At 40.4% G+C, this 19328-nt stretch overlaps 1 protein-coding gene across 3 annotated transcripts in view; it reads left to right on the top strand.

Annotated features, from left to right (window-relative positions):
- Nucleotides 1–14779, top strand: part of IFT122 (intraflagellar transport 122) — a 40017-nt gene extending 25238 nt beyond the window's left edge. The window contains exons 19-30 of one of the 3 annotated variants that reach the window (XM_090021274.1): nt 1144–1310; nt 1826–1997; nt 2334–2436; nt 3727–3867; nt 4844–4941; nt 5545–5645; nt 6733–6898; nt 7899–8010; nt 8525–8653; nt 9456–9535; nt 10816–10980; nt 11689–14779. In XM_090021274.1, the coding sequence (XP_089877400.1) occupies nt 1144–1310; nt 1826–1997; nt 2334–2436; nt 3727–3867; nt 4844–4941; nt 5545–5645; nt 6733–6898; nt 7899–8010; nt 8525–8653; nt 9456–9535; nt 10816–10980; nt 11689–11778 (1524 nt within the window). In that variant the 3' untranslated portion in view covers nt 11779–14779. The remainder of the gene's footprint in view (nt 1–1143; nt 1311–1825; nt 1998–2333; nt 2437–3726; nt 3868–4843; nt 4942–5544; nt 5646–6732; nt 6899–7898; nt 8011–8524; nt 8654–9455; nt 9536–10815; nt 10981–11688) is intronic. The other 2 variants (XM_090021272.1, XM_090021273.1) reach the window with 2 other exon arrangements.
- Nucleotides 14780–19328: the final 4549 nt, after the last annotated feature.

Raw genomic sequence — 19328 nt, 5'->3', positions numbered from 1 at the left:
CTTTTAGCAGCCACATTAAAGTTGTAGTTACGTCCCTTTGGGATATCCAGCCCTGGTGAAGAATTGTACCAGAATTTTCCCTTTTTGTGTGGGTTTTTGTTTGTTTGCTTCCACTTGCCTCTAAATCTGCCAAAGGACTTTGCTGTCTTTCCTCCCTTTTTTTTTCCTGCCCTCTTGATTCCCTGAGTTTTTTTCAGTCCTGGATGATATTTCTGATTCATGGGGGCCTGTTGCAGTATGTAGTAGTCTGTTCTGTTAATGGCTAGAAATGTTTTTAATCTGTCTTCTGGTATTCTGAGTGGGGGGTTTTTTTTATTTAATTTTTTTTATCCAGCCTATTAATGTCAACAGATGTGAAATATTATATTGTGCCATGTCATATTGTGCTAGGGCTTTATTACTGGCAGAAAAGATTGCTTACTCTACCATAAATATATGTAGGGTAGTCAGTGTAGTGTCTATGCATAGTATTTAGAGTTGACATTTGTATTATTCTGCAGTGGCTTCAACTAGACCAGAATGTTATAATCCAACTAATTCTAAGTAGTCACCATGAGGTCTATGTAAAGGAGCCTTTTAAAACACTGCGTCTCTGTAAAGGAATAAGGGGTATTTGTTGGAGAGAAGGTCCTAGTCTTTGAGAGCCTTGTGGCTGCACATCCCCAGACTAGATGCATGCAAGGAAGTTGATGTGCCATCACTAATCCAATAGAGGACTAATTTAACTTCTAGAACAGGCTACTCCTTTCTTGGCTAGCCAGAAGAGTTTGGAACTCTTGAAACTGATCCTTGACTTGTTTTTAGGTGCTTCCTTTTTTAAGTCTGTGGGAAGGTGGACAGAGTGAGAGAATTTACCAGGAAACAAATGGGTGCACATACATATGCTCTGTAGCTATTGGAACAGCAGTGCATGACTGCATAATCATGCTTTGGATCGGGTATTTTAGTGTTACTTGATCATTAGCTGCTGATTTTATTCTTGCATTTGTGCATAGAGTTCTGTTTACAGTATTTTTTTTAACTGAAGAAGCATATTTGGCTTAATAAAAAATAACTTGGTTTGTTTTAGCATTAGAAACATGACCTAATGATTGCTGCAAAAAAACCCTCTTAATCCAGAATGTTGTCTCTGCCCATCCTCAGGATTTCCTTGGGTCTGGAGATCCCAAAGACACAAAGATGCTAATCACAAAACAAGCAGATTGGGCCAAGAATATCAATGAACCGAGAGCAGCAGTGGAGATGTACATTTCTGCAGGCGAGCACATGAAGGCCATAGAAATCAGTGGGGATCATGGCTGGGTTGATATGTAGGTTTTAGCTTTTTCTTGGATATTATCATAGTGCACGCTGTACAATGTGAATTTAAAATCTCTTTTAATTTGGGTGACTAGGATGGAAAGGGCATGGATATGAACTTGAACAAGTCACTTAGTATTCCTTTGCCTCCATTTTAGGAACTGTAAAATTGAAATAATAGTGGTTTCTAATGATCTGGACTTTGCCTAAGGCTTGTGTAAGACCCGACTTCCAAGTTCTTAGTCACATGAATAAATACTTGAATAGTGCTACTGTAGTAATTGCTCACAGAAATAACAACTTTAATGTACGAGTTAAGGTTGTAGGAACTGGCCTTTTTGGTATAAACCCTTAGAATACACACTGAAAGATTGCTAAGCAAAGCATACTATAACATTATAATCATGGTAACTGTTAAAGGATAAGTTGTTGCATTGTTACCCCTCTTCCCTTTTGTTTTCAGTGAAACAAGTATGCAGGAAAAGGCAGCAATTTAATCAGCTGAATTTTTTTTTTCTTTTTCTAGGTTAATTGACATTGCACGGAAACTGGATAAAGCTGAGCGTGAGCCTTTGTCAAAATGTGCCTATTATTTTAAGAAACTTGAAAACCATGGTTATGCAGCAGAAACCTATGTGAAGATAGGTGACCTGAAGGCCCTGGTACAGCTCCACGTAGAAACACAGCGCTGGGAAGAAGTAAGCACATCTTTATTTCCGAACGGAATTATTTTAGAATTGCCATTTTATTATGATCTCCGATTCCTCCAGTTCTAAATGTCTATTTCACTTGAGCATCGTTTTGATAAGCTACTGTCCTACATTTTCAAAACACACTAGCACGTCCTAGATCATATAGGTGCTTATGAAGATCTTGCACTTTGGTCTTTTGACTGTTTAGTTAGCAAAGTAAGGGGAAAAAAATATTTTTTCAGCCCACTGAATTGTACTCTAATTCACCTGTATTTTAAAACTAAAGGATTTAACCAGTGAAATGGCATCGTGTTTTAACAGTTAATTTATTCTGTATTTCAGGCCTTTGCTTTAAGTGAAAAGCATCCTGAATTCAAAGATGATGTCTATGTTCCTTATGCTCAGTGGCTGGCAGAGAACGATAGATTTGAAGAAGCCCAAAAAGGTAGGAATGCACCTATTGATATGGTGGTAGTAACTGAAATGTGCTACATGCTTTGGCGATGCAGAAGTGGCAGTTGTCCTGGATCACTTGTAATTTCAGAACACAGTACAGGCAAAGGGTGTGATAAAGGGAATGAATGTGTTCATGCTAATCTTAAAAGATTATGTATTAGCCTTGTTATAACAGACCTAATGAGCCTAATGACTAAGGATCTGAGGTTTCCATTCCCCGCACGAAAAACACAGTAAAACCTGGATTTTCTCCTTTCAGTGCAGGAAACGGTGGGTTTCCCCTTCAGGCTGACAGAGTTCAGCCTGCAAGGGGCTGGGAGAACAGAAGTGGGGGAGGGGTGCTGGCTCCCTGTTGCTGCAAACACTCCCATTGGGCCTGTGGTTGGGGAGTGACAGATTTTGGGGGTTTTAATCAGAGTTTTTGTGATGCAAAGGGGAGGGTTATCAGAGGATCTGCAATTTTTAAACAGAGAAAACCAGAATCCCTTCTTATGACATCTAGATTTTTTTCTGACTATACCACAAGAGCCCAAACAGTGATCTGATGTACTATGTATTGCATTATTAATAATTTTCATTACAGTAATATTCAGAACACAGTGGGTCTTGGCCAAACACAAAAAGAAGGGGCACCATCTCTGCCTTTTTATTTGGGAAGTTTATACGAATTGAAGTTTCATCCTTGCTTGCAAGAATTCTTTGTTTTGTGGATTTCTGTCGCTTATGCAACTAGTGGTATGCAGAATTTGCAAAATATATATTTTACATATTGAAAATTCAGGATTGAATTTCAATGGCACGGGAGCTAGTGTAAAGAAACTCTATTTTAATAGTTGCATTTACTGAGGTTTTCTTTATCGCCGAGTTCTTTATGATACCCATCACTATAATACCAGAGTGTTGCCTTGAAATGTTACCAAAGAACGCTGGAAAGTTGCACTGATCCCATGGAGTTCAGCGGTTTCCCCTGTTCATCCAAATGTCTAGGCATCAGAATGGTGTTTGGTAGAAAAATAACTGGCTTCACACAACTTATGTATATACAGCAGTTGTGTTTCTCTATCGAGTACTCAGACAGTACAAAAGCCACAAAGTACCTACAGATGCCTCTCATATTCCATTAGTATCACTGCCTTCAAATAGAAAAATACCAAAACAGAATCCCTTTCATCCTGTCCTGGTTTTACTGCAATGACTGTTTTTAATTTGAAAAAAATTAATTTTGGTTAATTGGTATAATCACACTATTAAAACTTCTTTGTTTTGGTCTCCTTTGTAGCATTCCACAAGGCTGGCAGGCAGAGCGAAGCTGTAAAAGTGCTGGAGCAGCTAACTCACAATGCTGTGGTGGAAAGCCGATTTAACGATGCAGCATATTATTACTGGATGCTCTCCATGCAGTGTTTAGATATAGCCCAAGGTAAGTAAATGCAAGATGGTTTACATTTGTTACCTGCTCTGTGCATGCAAGCAAACATTTAATGAACTGTGATAGCTTAATTAAAACCTCTTGTTCAGTTGTTACTGGCTCTGTCTACAAATCTGAGTTTATGCTTTATTGTAATCCAAAATTAGATAGCGTTGTAATTTTTTCTTTCTAGTCTTTCATCTGTGCTTTTTTATTTTTATTTTTTTAAAGAAACTATGTACAAGCCTCATAGTGAAGTCAAAACAGAATCACAGTCACATCCACTATATATCCTCAAGCCTGTTCCCTCAGCATACCACCTTGGCAAAAGTGATGACTTGGGGGCAAAAATTCTGATTAATAAAAGATGAAATTAGAATCTACTTCTGATATTTAAATGTGGAGGAGATTAACTGGGGAGACGCTTAATAAATCACTTCAGCCAGTCAAATAAGAAAGTAGTATTTTAAATCTATTTCACTTGTGTAGCGATAATGAGGACAGGAATTGATACTGTCTGTTGCCTGGCACTGAATAAGCATCTCTCCAGTTGTCCTAATGCACTGTAGTGCTGATCTCACGTCCCTCTTGTACTGTACAGAGACTGCAGATTCTTCCAGATTGTTAACGTGGATAAGAAAAATCAAACTGATTTGAATTTTAACCTCTAAAGATGAGGCCAGGTGTCTGGTGATAGAAGATAAACATGTTCTGGCAGTATGTTAAGCCATTAACCTCTGGCTGTATCAAAGCCACTTGCCATAACTGCCTTTCATCTCAACAGGCTTGCTTTTAAAGCAGACAGTTGCACATAAATGGTAAAATTACATGACTGTATTTTGTAAGTTTACCCACCACTTAGTAAGTTGGGTAACTTAATTTTTTGGAAGAATTGTGTTTGTATTATGATTTCCCTAGTGGAGTAGCTCTTCTTACTGTTGACTAGAAATATCAAAGGTTGTTGTACTAATGCTTTTCTCTTCTATAGCAAATGAACAGCAGAAGACTGAAATGTTACAGAAGTTTCATCACTTCCAGCACCTGGCAGAACTCTATCATGTCTATCACTCTATCCAGAGATACACTGTAAGATATTTACACCTGCAATTATGTTTTACATTTATTTAGTAATTTGCTGTGGACACTTCAGAAATAACTAGAAATATTGTTACTAGCCTACATTAATGTTTAGATTTCCCAAACAAAGTGCAGCTATCTAATTTGGCTTTCATTGTACTTTCTGTTGAACTTTCGTGGCCCTATCAGTATCGCACCCCCAAAACTGTCTTCGTGTGGTGCAGAAAGAGCCCTGGCAGGGCTGTGCTCCTCATCTCAGTGTGGAGGAAGAGAGCTGGCTTTCCATCGTAAGCTCTGTTTGCTAGTGGAAATATGCTGATTTCATTGTTTTGGGCTCTCTTCTCCCATGAAGGTTGGAATTAGGGTTTTCCTGTAAATAACTTTTGAGTGAAGCCCTCTTCCCTTTTTCTTCAGGGACAGAGTATGAGCATTGGATAAAAGGAATGTAAATCCAGCTATTGTTGTTTTTTTCCTCAGGCCTTATTGTTATGGTTGTGTTGCTTTAAGAAAGCAAAGTATGGAAGATGGTAGAAGTAACCTAAAGTTTAGTAGTATGAAGTATTACTTCTCTAATTTAAACTCCCCCCCCTTTTCTTTTTTTTAATGCTGTAGGAGGAACCCTTCAGTTTCCATTTGCCAGAAACACTCTTCAATATATCCAGGTTTTTACTTCATAACCTAGCTAAGGAGACTCCGTTGGGCATCTCTAAAGTGTATCCTTCCAATACAAAACAAAGTCTAAAAGTTGTTTTGTAAACTGAATTAAAGGAATTCATTGGCATTGATCTGTGACATGCAGACCCAGTGTTGCAATACGTATGCTTCCTGGTTTCAGAGTCCCATTGCCATCACCTAACGGTAATATTATGGTGGATTGACTTTAATCCTTGACGGGGATGATCAGTACTACCAAACAATCACACACGTGAGGTCAGGAAGTCATATCTGTACACATTAGGATAGGGTCATGGGATAGCAAGCCTCGCTCTGTGCCACCCATCTAGATTAGTTTTGCTTTTGTAAAATGGTATCTTGGACATCCCAAAGCACCAAAACAAAGTGATTGGGTATGAACATGACAGTTCCCTTTTTCACACGTTGAAAGGGAAATGGGGAAAAAGACAAAAATCAGACCCCAGAGAATTTAGCAAAACAATTCAGTACTGAGTGGCATCTAAACGACTAATTTGTATGTGACTCTTTTCTAAATCCATTTATGTTACATTTTTTTTAATTGCTTTGCAAGCTGTATACACAACTCTACTAAACTGTAATTGTATCTGCAGTGAACAGCATCAAGAAGCAGTGCTGCCCAGTGGATATGACTCTGCAGGGAGTCAAGAGGCTTGGGTTCTACTTCGTCTCCCCCATTCATTTGTTTCATAACGTTAGATAAATCACTAGCTTCCCCTGTGCGTGTTTCCTCTTTTCTAAGCTGGTGGCAATAAAACTGTCCTTTATATGGTGCTTTGAGAAGGATGTTGCTTGCTTTATTTGTTAGCTGGTACACATTTGGGGGAGGGAGAAAAGACCTGTTGGCCAAAGGCATTGAGGTAAGTCCAGCTCCTGTTGGCAGGAGTTGCATTATCCATGGGCCAGTTCTTTATCTTCCTCCAATCAACTGTGGCAATTAAAGCAATATGCTTATGTAAATACACTTATGTAAACAGGTTTCTTTAGTTAAGGCTGCTTCTAGAGAACTAGGCTTGGTTGTGCTTCAACGCACAACTTCTCTGATTTAAAAGTAACTTTGTTTTTCACAAGTGCCATATGTGTGTTTATTCCTTAATTCGATTATAGCAATACATTATTTGCATTGGCAAAACAGAGTAAAGCTCTGGGCGCATATAAATTGGCTCGTCATGCCTATGACAAGTTGCAGGGACTGCAGATCCCAGCTAGGTTTCAGAAGTCAATTGAACTAGGCAGCTTGACAATCCGATCCAAGCCATTTCATGACAGTGAAGTAAGTTATATTGTGTTGTTTAACTATTACTTTGTGGTGTAGTGCAAGAAGCTCTATTCTCATGTCCAAATAAGCCTACAATACATTAATTAGAGGTCAGCAATTGTATTTCTGTGGGAAATGCATTCTTTGTTCTTTATGCATGAGTTTCTGCCTCTCTCCAGTCTAAATGAAAACCCTGTTTCCATGGGCAAGTCCTGTTGTGTCTCTGTCTTGCAGCCACCTGCTACCCTGCCTTGCTCACTCCATTTCTTAGCTTAACCTTCCCTCTCAACTCCATATCAGCATACTGCATGGTTGACTTGGGTCTTTCTCCAAGTCTGTATACTGTTGGAGGTCATTTTTTCAATTGGTCTGTTTAATACAGCTCCCTTCCTCCAATGCTTTGAATGATTTGTTTTTCCTCCCTTAAATATTAATTTAAATACTTTTTTTTGGGTTGAAGTCTGTCTCTGCAGCATTCTAAAAAACCTGTCAGATGGGGTGCTTGCTGAAAATAAATTTGTATCGTGCCAATGTTTAACTGAAAATGAGTGTGCATCTGGCCACCTGAAATAATAGAAATACAATCTTGAGATTCACAGAAGTGCCTAAAATAATTATGTAGTTTAAAAGAATAGAGATGAATGAACTGTGTAACCTAAACTTGACCAGACCTTCAAGCAAAAATATATTGTTTTAGTAACCTTTATTTACATCCTTTCAGTATACAGGGTACAGGATTCTGCTTCTGCTACAGCAGAAGCAAATAGAAGATTGTAGCCCAACAGTGAGGTAACAGCTAGTTTTAAAGGGAAAACTTGCTGTTTTACTGTGGTGGAAATTTTTTGCAGAAGTTTTAAGGGCCTGATTTCACCACTGTTACTCCAGTTCTATTATTATATTGGTTGTAACTCCATTGATAGAAAGATAAAGCAGCCTAGTGTTTAATCAGGCTGAAAGCATTCAGAATATGTTGATGTGCTTGTATTTATCCTGTTTTCTATGTGTGTCTTTGCAGGAGCTTGTGCCCTTGTGTTATAGGTGCTCTACCAACAATCCCTTGCTAAATAATCTGGGGAACGTTTGCATTAACTGTAGACAGCCTTTTGTCTTCTCTTCTTCGTCTTATGGTGCGTTGGAACATAAACCTTGACTGGGGACGAATGTGTGTTAGTTGTACGTTTTCTTAACACTGAATCAGTAGTTCCATGGCCAATACATTCTGCCTCCCCATCATTTCCCATGTAGCATTTTTTTGAAGAAATCAATCTTTTCCTTTGGTATTACTAACATTCAGAAAGTGTCATGTCCCATGCTAGAGAGAGCTGCCCTTTCATTGGTGGGTTAGAGCACAAGTTTTGAGAGCTGTATCCCATTTCTGAATAAAACACATTTTGGTGTCCGAGGCTGTATATGTTTGCTGTCTGCAAAATGGTGCTGCTTTGCTTGTAATGAGGCATCCTGAATGCTTGAACCCAAATGCCAACTGAAGTTATATTTTCTGTACACTAATTTGAATGGGTCAAGGAATCCCACCGCTCAAGTCTGAGGTTATGTATCTCTTTTGTATGACATGGTATTTCCTAGCCCTCCTTTCTAAGTTCTTGTAGGTAACTGCTCTCTCCCTTTTCACATGTCCTTCAGAAGTATTGCATCTAGTTGAGTTCTATTTGGAAGAAGGGATCACAGATGAAGAAGCTGTAGCTCTTATTGATCTTGAAGCACCAAGACTAAGTAAGAGAGAGAATAAGTGGCAAGAGATGACAAGTGAGAGTATCCTTTCAATCCAGAACTATCTTTGGTGATTTTAGAAAAAGCGTGGCAACTTGTAAGGCAACACTTTTGTCTGTTTTCTTTCATAATCTGCTTTAGTCTCTTGAGTATGGTACAGATTCACGGTTGCCATAAGTTAGTATAATTCCATCATGTGTTTCCTGTTCAAGTTGCTATAACAACTGAAAAAAGCAGTAAAAGGAAAAAAACAATAAACCGAGGATTTTTTAAAAGCCTTTCTTTAGGAAAATCTGTTTTATAACCTTGTCAAGTATTTCTAGGTTTAAAAATAATACAGCTTATTTTTTCACGTAACTGCTTTTGTATTTTCCATAAAGGATGGTAAGTATGTGGCAATAAATTTATTCTTTTATACCCTTACAGATGCACAAGACAACCGAGTCTCTGCGCTCAAGTTGTTTAGAATGTCATTTTGAAACGCTTGCTTGTTGCAATCTAAAGAAGAGACAGGGACTGGAGGAGGAGGGTAATGCTAAGGTCACACATAGTTATGTAGATTAGTTATTGCTCTTAGTTTGCTGGGCTCAGCTTTTCTGTAACAATTGCTATTTAGGTAAGTGGTGCACTATTCTTCCTGAATCAGGGGCAAGGTCCTTCCACAGCAATATCTAAGATAATCTAGGTATTGCTTTAGCTATCACTAAACACACTGGCCTCCTCAGTCTGCGACAAATTATGGGGTGAGAGACTTTAATTTTAAACCATCAGACAAATTCTGTGAGTGCCAAGGTAACACTTGATTTTAGAGAAGTCCTTGTTTCTTCCTTACCAATCTGCCTAGATGCTCAGAGTTTGAGACTGGATGACGACACAGACATTATTGAAGAAGACGATCCCTTTACAGCAAAATTGAGCTTCGAGGTGGGAGGCTTTCTTGCCTTTTTCCAGATAAGTCATTTGTCCAGTCAAATGTTGCTGTTATTGGTGCTGAAGAGCAAGAAGAAGGCAATACTATAACCCACAAACACCTCATTTTATCATACTCTTGAATCCCAATTCAGGTGTCATCCCATAGTTCCTATCTTGTTACAGATCAGATTGTTAACAAAGTTAGTTTGACACAATGTAGCATCTGCAAGGCCTTTACAAAGTTTACCAGGCTCTGTAGATCACAGGAGATGAAGGAAAGTGAATGAGTTGGAAGTTGGGAGGGAAATGGTGACCTTCTGTGGACCAACCACTTTGTAAGAGAAAAGCCCTTGTAGTATCTGAATGTATTAAAATCAAATAAATCCTCCCTCTCTGGTCTCTTCACCATTGATTATCTCTACCCCTCACTGCAAAAGCAGATTTAAAATTTATGAGAAATTACTCTCCAGGAACACTGGAATAACTGAATATTTGAATGAGGATATGATTAATTCAGGGGAAGTGGGTTTTTTTTTGTATCAAGGTCTTCATTTTGGTGGCATTTGTACCGGAGCAAATAATAGAATGTCCTTGCCCCCCAAAATTTGATGTATGGAAAGGGTGGGAGGGGAGGTAATATAATATGCAAGTAGAGGGATCAGTATGATTTGTCTACATCTATTATATTAGCGTCACAATATTTTTAAGAGGTTTTGCTGGGGGAAAAATTAAACAGAAAATGGGAAGAGAAGAGACTACAAGGAAAGGCATAATGGAGCAGGCTACAATAGGAATAGGAGAAAAGGAAAACTTAAGGTAGGTGGAGACAAAGAGATTGGGAAGGCTGGAGCAACAGCTTGTCTGCAAGGGAAGAGAATTTCCAGTGTAAAAAATTGTAGGAATCAGCGGGGTACTAAATATTTGTAACCCCTAGTCCCTGGCACAGCTGCTTATCTCTTCCTGTCAGCACGAGTTCCTGGCTGGCTCCTTCCAAAAGTTTTTCTACCGCAGTTTCACATGGCTGGGAGAGGGGTGAAGCCACTTGCAGCCTGATAACATCAAAGTGATATCTCTTCCCTGCACAGGGCTGGGTGTGGGCAGTGTGCCTGGAAAAGAGGCATTTTTCTGTCAAGTTTTGATAAATGCTGCTTTTTTGTTGCTTTTAAAGAAGGCCAAGGAAGAACCACCGGCTCATCCTTATGTGCTGTAACACTTTACAGAGAGTTTTCTAATTTTCAAAATGCCTTACAACTGGTAACCATCATTCCTTTCTTTGGTGTGGTCTGCTGCAGCAAGGAGGCTCGGAATTTGTTCCTGTCGTGGTGAATCGTGCAGTTCTCCAGTCGATGAGCCGGAGGGATGTCCTGATTAAACGTTGGCCAAAGCCATTACGGTGGCAGTACTACCGGTCCTTGCTGCCAGATGCCTCCATTACCATGTGTCCATCCTGCTTTCAGGTATGAGTAATGCTTTGATGGAAGCCCTCAAAAAAAAATCATTCTTCCTGTGAAACTACTTGAAATGACCTCCAAACTCTAATTTCTAACCCTGGTTATTTATTCCCTGGAGTCTCAAACAAAAACTAAAACAGAAAAACAGTCTGAACCACTTTCAGAGAAAACAGGATGTCTTCAGAAGAGCTTGGAATAGCTGAAGCAATAGTCATTTTACATACTGGATGCCCTCATAAACCAGGCTTTAAAGTTGAAGAATCAAAGGAAGTTCAGCAGTTTCTCTTTCTGCGTTTATTTGATGCCTGCTTGAGTGGTTAATGAGGGCATCCAGCAAGTAAAATGACTGTCTTTTTTTTCCTTTGTAGTTCGTCTTCGTCTTCTTCCTGAGACATGTGCTTTTAAATTCCTGATTGGGGGGAGGGGGGAAGTAGGGTTACTGTAATAGTAGTAAAAGCCTCTAAACTCTGCCCATCTTAAGAGGATGGTTGGTTTGCACTCCTTGGGTGACTGACTTATGCGGTCTCTACACTTTTATTTTAAATATTTGCCCCTGTTTTTTCAAATTACAGCTGTTACAGACATTTGGGAATTTAAAATCTTACCCCATCATAACAGTAGCCTATGACATTGGTTTCACTTGGATTTCAGTTTTTTCCATATGTAAACAAATTGCAATGTAAGTGGGTATAACTAAATCTTCCTAATTCACAGATGTTTCACTCTGAAGATTATGAGCTCCTAGTGCTCCAACATAACTGTTGTCCATTCTGTCGAAGGAGAATAGACGAGTCAAACCAGTGAAAAAGGCCAAAGTTCGTACCATCTCAGTGACTTCTCTACTGTTATGAGACATACTTGTGCGATTTGTAGAGTTATCTTGTTCTATGTGTGTTCTCCCTCTTTTTCTGCTACTTAAGAAACATAGAGGAGCTGTTAAATGTCAAATGTTGTCTTCTCCAAATGAAATGTTTATTTTTTTAATGGTGTATTACAGAATTTATATTTATTGCTTTCTGCTTTGTACATAATCAGAGTTAAATGGAAAAATGTACATATATATCTATTTTTAAAGGCAAATACTAGGCCTCTCAAATACCTGTTTTTCATAATAAGATGCCAGAGTGCCGCAGATTTGACAGGAATATTTCAGGGTCAAATTCAGTCTTGAGAAGATTCATTTTGCATCTGTTTATGGTAGGACTGGATTTGGTCCTTTAATGTGCACTTCATTATTGAAAGACCTTTAAATAAAAGGGGCACTTTTTTTCATCAGTGTTTTGTTTTTTCTTTGAGAATTTTGCTGTAGTCCTTTCCTTGAAATGGAAATGTCCTAGGGATTGCACCTTTTTATAAAATATAGGCAGGGAACAGCATTTGTGATCTAAATAGTCACTGTCCTCATTAGTATTGAAATATTTCTTGAAGTTATAGGTATTGGAGGCATAAAGGTGTGAGTTTTTTTCAAGTCTGTGTTGCCTAATGCTCCTTAATAAACATGATGATAAATTTTTAGTGCAGGCAAAATAAATTTTAATTCTAATGTGTCAGCTGCTCAAGGCAAATCCTAGTGTATTCACTGGGGTCTGCCCAGACCAGCTAACATGCTACGCAAGTGTTTGTGGGGGGAAATGGAAACAAGGCTTCTTATTTAATTGCAGTTATAACTATGTGCTTTCCTCACCCTGCTGAGCTAGAAATGGCAGGCAGGTATTTTACAGCTAAAGGGAAGTTTAATTTTTAAGCTGAAGAATGAGGATCAGGCATGGTGCGGGCATAAGCATCCTCCTGTCTGTGGTAGGATTTTGTGTGTTAGCCAACAGCTATTGGAAAAACTCACTTGATTTTCCTAGTGAAGAAAAGGTTGCTGACTAATGGACAGAGTTGAATACTTATAAGTACTCATAAAACATGCAGGGTTAATAGGGAAGGAGACCAAAGACCTTTTTTCACAGAATTGTTATGTTAGCAGCTTGTCTTCATGGCAGAGTTGGCATAGGCTCTTACTAGGATATTTGTAACTAATCTTGGCCTCATTCCCAAGTGCAACCCTCTGACTTCTGCAGTAGAGCTTTCAAGCTGTGCTAGCTAAACCATCCTAAGGTATAGGCTCAAATGTAAGTGTTGCCTACAATGGGTTGGTTATCTTCCCACTGTGCAGTGGGACGAGGACTAAGCTGGGTCTTCCATGGCCATCTCTCAGTTTCCACCTGTGTGAAGAACAGACTATCCCTCATGATCTACCAAGTATGGCAAAAGTCACACTCACTGAAGCATTAAGAAGCATGATGATAATAGCCTGGAAGTCCTGCCACCTGCATTGGAGGCTCCTGCAGCATTTATGTTGATCCAACAACTAGGGCCTGGTTTTGTAACGTGGCTGCTCACATCTGATCTTGGTGTGATTGGTCATGTAAACCCTGCAGTAATGACAAACCCTAAAAATTAGTTGCTTTTATTTATTTCCAAGCACTTGATGAATCTATGCTCTCTGTTCCTAATCACCTTCTCCCTCAAGGGCAATTCATGCCTGACCAACCTTATTGCCTTCTATGACGATGTGGCTGGCTCTGTGGATGTGGGGAGGCCAGTGGATATGATATATCTTGATTTTTAGCAAGGTTTTTAATACGGTCTCCCACAACATTCTTGCAGGCAAGCTAAAGAAGTACAGGCTGAAAGAATGGACTGTAAGGTGAACAGAAAACTGGCTGGAGCATTGGGCTCAGAGGGTAGTAATCAATGGCTCAATCTCTAGTTGGTAGTTGGCAACCGTATCAAGTGAAGTGTCCCACGGTTAAGTCCTGGGCCCAGTTTTGTTCAATATTTACATTAACAACCTGGAAGATGGTATAGAGTGCACCCTCAGCAACATCCAGCTAGATAAAGCTTCAGCTGGGATTATCTAATTAGGGATGGTCCTGCTTTGAGCAGAGGGTTGGACTACGTGTGACTTTCTGAGGTCTCTTCCAACTCTGATTTTATATGATTATTTTTCCTTGATGCTATTCCACAGTGAGTTTCAGCTCTGACTCATGGAGAGCCATGTTAGGAAGTCAAGAAGAAGTTCACCTGTTTGTTAGTTTAGACCTCCTGCTTTTCTGCTAAATTTGCCAATCTGGATTAATTGTGATTGGTGGTTTTAATGCTGTGGGCACTGGATTATTTTACTGCTGGACTACTGAACTCATTGGTTGCAGAAAAGCCATCAGATGGTCTCAGCTATGGATAGCTAAGCACCTAGAAGTGATAAGTCTCAATATTTTAAGCAGTTTTTAAATACTCAGCTTCAGCATTCATGTTTATTACAATTCTGTTTAGCAGAAGTCTCTCTCTCCGGTTGGGCCATGCTATACTTTGCTTACTGTGCTAAACTATTGGCCAGTGTTCCCGTCTTCTGTTCAACAACTATTATAAAGTAGCTGCATTTCAGAAGTGATTGCAGCAATTCCTGTATATGCATTAAACTCCTTTGAAAAGTTCTGTAAGGATGGCATAATGGTTTTTCATGTCTCTGTGATTCTGGATCAAAATTTGCTTATTTGCAACTTAAAAAAACACCGCACATGCTGTTCTGACTACCAGTTTTGTAAACTGGGACTGATCTTTAAGTCCTAGCTATGTTTTTTTCTGACTCCTATATCACCAGCTGCAATGAATACTATATAATTGGCATTCATACATGAGTCAGTACAGAATTCAGCTTATTCTCCCATAACTATCTCAGCTTTGCAAAGCCAACAAGAGTGAGAAATAGCAAGAAGAAATGGATAAAATGTATAACAATACAGGAGTAAGATGTACTGAGTAAGAAGGTTCTTTTTTTTTTTTTAAAGAGCAATTTTCCTCACTGTAAATGCATTTTACATTTCATAGAATCATAGAAATTAGGACTGGAAGGGACCTCAGGAGGTCACATCTAGTCCATCCCCTTGCTCAAAGCAGGACCATCCCCAACTCAGTCATCCCAGTCAAACAGATTTGGAAAACCTCCAAAGATAGAGGTTCCTCCACCTCTCTGAGTAACCTGTTCCAGTTTTTTCCCCACCATGCTAGTAAGAAAATTCTTCCTAATATCTAATCTAAACTTCCATTACTGCAACTTGAGACCATTGCTTGTAGTTCTGTCATCTGTCACTACTGAGAACAGTCTCAGTGTTTTTTCATGTCTCAGTGATTCCTGATCAAGATTTTGAATATCTTCTTTCAAACCTGGAGTTCCCTGGATCCTCCTTTTTCCCTTTCTTTTCCATTTCTTAAAATCCCATCCTCTTTTAAACCCTGCTTCAGGTAGTTACAGGCTGCTATCACGTCAGTCTTCTCTAGACTAAATAAGTCCAGTTTCCCCAGTCTTTCCTCGTAAGTCATATCCCCCAGCCCCCAAACCATTTTTGTTGCCTTCCGCTGGACTCTCCAATTTGTCCACATTTTTTGTAGTGGGGGGCCTAAAACTGAATACAGTACTCCAGATGTGGCCTCACCAGTGCTGAATAAAGGGGAATAACCACTTCCCTTGACATTCTGGCAGGACACCTACCAATGCAGCCCAGTATGCTGTTAGCCTTCTTGGCAACTGCTGGCTCATATTCAGCTTACTGTCCACTGTAACCCCCAGGCCCTTTTCTGCAGAGCTGCTGCCCAGCCAGTCAGCCCCCAGCCTGTCCTGGGGCATGGGATTGTTCCGTCCTAAGTGCAGGACTTCCTGCTTGTTCTTGTTGAACCGCATGGTCCTTTTGGTCCAATCCTCCGATGTGTCTAGATCACTCTGAATCCTTGCCCTACGCTCCAGTGTATCTACTACTCCCTGCAGCGTGGTGTCATCTGCAAACTTGCGGCGGGTGCTCTCTATGCCATCTCCCAGGTTGTTGATGAAGACACCAAACAAAACTGGGCCCAGGACTGTCCCCTGGGGCACTCCACTTGATACCGGCTGCCAACTAGACGTCGATCCATTGATTACTACCCTCTGAGCCTGATGCTCCAGCCAGTTTTCTATCCACCTTACAGCCCATTCATCCAGCCCAGGCTTCCTTAGCTTGCCTGCAAGAATGTTGTGGGAGACCATATCAAAAGCCTTGCTAGAATCAAGGTACATCACATCCAACGGTCTCCCCACATCCATGGAGCCAGTCACCTCATCATAGAAGGCAATCGGGTTGGTCAGGCATGGCTTGTCCCTGGTGAATCCATGCTGACTGTTCGTAATCTAACCTAACCTTTTTATCCTCCAAGTACTTAGAAATGGATTCCTTGAGGATTTGCTCCATGATTTTTCCATGGGCTGAGGTAAGGCTGACTGCTCTGTAGTTCCCTGGATCCTCCTTTTTCCCTTTCTTAAATATGGGCACTATGTTTGCCTTTTTCCAATCATCCAGGACCTCTCCTGATTGCCATGAGTTTTCAAAGATGATGGCCCATGGCTCTGTAATCACATCAGCCAACTCCCTCAGCACCCTCGGGTGCATCCCATCCAGCCCCACGAATCTGTACACGTCCAGATTTTCTAAGTAGTCCCTAACCCGTTCTTTCACCGTTGAGCGCTGCTCACCTCCTCCCCAAATTGTGCTGCCCAGTGCAGGAGTCTGGGAGCTGACCTTGCCTGTGAAGACTGGGGCAAAAAAAAGGCATTGAGCACTTAGCCTTTTCTGCATCCTCTGTCACAAGGTTGCCTCCCCATTCAATAAGGAACTCACACTTTCTTTGATCCTCCTCTTGCTACTGACATACTTGAAGAAACCCTTCTTGTTACCCTTCTCCAAGTGTGCTTTGGCCTTCCTGACTTCATCCCTGCATGCCCAAAGCAATGCTCTTATATTCTTCCCTAGTTATTTGTCCAAGCTTCCTTTTTGTGATTTAGTTTACTGAAGAGTTCCCTGCTAAGCCAAGCTGGTCTTCTGCCATCCTTGCTTGTCTTGCTTCGCATTGGGATGGTTTGTTCCTACTCTTTCAGTAAGGCTTCTTTGAACTAGAGCCAGCTTTCCTGGACTCATCTACCCCTTTGGACCGGCTTCCCAGGGGATCGTGCCCATGATTTCCCTGAGTGAGTCGAAGTCTGCTTTTCTGAAGTCCAGGGTCCTTACTGTGCTGCTCTCCACCCTTCCTTTCCTCAGGATCCTGAACTCCTTTCCTTTGGTTCCATAGGGAAGAAAGATGGTATATAAAAATACACCAAGATGTGATCATGGGGTTGTAATAATATCTGGTGATTTTTTTTATTTATTTTTTTTTAAGATTTTGATCATTTCAAACTGTCCTTTGACATTGAAGCTGTTCTTAAGTAACTTCATGGTAAGTGGGTACTGTTGAAGGTGTCTGGTGAAGCTTAAAGACTGCCACCATAGATGACACTTCCTGCTTTGCCTTCTGCCAGCCACTATGGTGTGGATAACAGCATAAAACACATCTTGAAATTTGTCCCATACTTCCTTTACCCTATTGCTTGCCTCTTCCACTGAACCTTGCTACCTGCGATGCACTTCAGGCGCTAAGCTCTGAACAACAGTTGCTACCTCAGCAATGGCTTATTGCATCAAAGCTTAATGTGACACATTTATGTATCCGGAAGATAAACCTTTAAGCCTACTGTATGCCTGGATATATGTACTAACAGCTACATTTGCAATTAAGATGACTGCAGTGCAGCTGGAAAGTAGCCTTGGGAACACGTGTGAAAAGTCAATTATGCTGGAGTTTTGATGTGGGTAGTGTGCTAGCAAGAACCGTGGTGTCTTTATTCAGGTTACCGTACTGTATAAAAATGTGTGTTTAAAACTAATAGTCCCTTCATCCATACAAAAGTTCAAAGTGCCTATTGTCCTACTTTTTCAAGTGCTCTATTATATATAAATGGCTCAGTCTTCCCATATTCTTGTTAGCCATAGCGGTTCTTGTGATGAAATCCTGTCTTCAAGGACTCAAAACCTTATGAAGCATTCATCTCTCAAACTGATGTGTCCCAGGGTTGTTCTTTGCTGAAGACTTATCTTCTGTATGCTCCTGTGTAAAGTTTCAGCCAAATCCCAATAAAAGATTTTGATCATTTTATTGGGTGGCTGCAGCTGTCATATAACTTCGTCCATTTTTCTTAACTGGACTGCTTATACTATGGTAACCCAGACCAAAAACAGCGTGGTATGAAGCAAAGAGACTAGATACTGCCTACAACTGGCCAGGCACTTCCTGGCATTTTGACTGTACCTGACAACCAACTGCAAGACCTTGAAGTAGTCGCACCTCTTCTCAACCTTCACTTCAAAATGGTGTTGATTATGCCATCCCAGTTCCCAGGGGAGATGTGAGAATAAGTTCATACTTGCCCAACACCTACATGCCTTAAAGTTCTTAACTAGTAACACAAGACGTAATAAAAGGGCAAAGGGGAAAAAAATCTTTGGGGTTTAAAAGACTAGGGCTGATGTATCATTTTAAGAAAATTGCCTTCTCCATAGGACAGTCTGCAACTGATTTCAATATTTTCATTCCATTATACCTGCTGTCCTATTTTCTTGCAAGCTACGGCCCAGTGATTGTTGTTCCAAACAATGACTTAAGTGACAATGAGGACACTGAGAGAGGAAACAAAGAAGTTCAGAGCATATGGGAGTTTCAAACAGCCGTTTTGCCTGTAGCTATACCTGTCTTATCCATTTCATAAGTTGAACTGGATGCTTTGTACAAGTTCCAGAGTGATAACCTGAGAGTTTTAAGGCTCCAGTCTTCTTGCAGATTAAACACAACCCTAATATCAGCCTTGTCCATTGTGCCCATCAGTGTTGAACAGTATGAGGGAACACATCTTGGGGGAGAAGATGAGCATGACTCTTTGTTAGCTGTTGATGTTATGGTTGACACCATACAGATGGCAAATAGATGAGCAGAGAAGATGACCCAACAAGAGGAGCAGGGCTAATGTATCTCTCACAGGTAAATACTAGGGCAAAAAAGGTCTGTGGCACTTGTGGGCAAGAGTTGGGAGCACTGTGACAGAAGTCTTTACAGAAGTCATTCAGTCTTTGACCGCTGTGCTGCTCAGGCTCCACCTGGTTTACCAGTTGTGGCAGCAACCGGTGGGACCACCTGTTTGTTTTGCATGTAACCGAGGCCAGCTTCAGATTGTAACAATGGTCTTGGGCCAGCCTACAGTATATAACCCAGAGTCCAAAGGCTGCAATTCTCCATACCGGGTCCCTCAACCTGCTGCATGCAAAGCTGGGGTGTTAGATTATAGTAACACATTCCTTAAAGCAAGGGGACAGAAAGGAGCTCCTGTTCCCAGATGTGGGCTTACAGCTCATCCCTGCCACCTGTCTTTGAGAGGCTACAATTCAGACACTGGACAATATATTAAAAAAAAA

This window comes from Crocodylus siamensis, chromosome 11 (assembly GCF_052110815.1).
Source record: "Crocodylus siamensis isolate JL-2025a chromosome 11, ASM5211081v1, whole genome shotgun sequence".
In the NCBI taxonomy this organism is placed as follows: domain Eukaryota; kingdom Metazoa; phylum Chordata; order Crocodylia; family Crocodylidae; genus Crocodylus; species Crocodylus siamensis.
The sequence above is the reverse complement of the archived record's forward strand: the minus strand, read 5'-3'. Positions and strand labels throughout refer to the sequence as shown.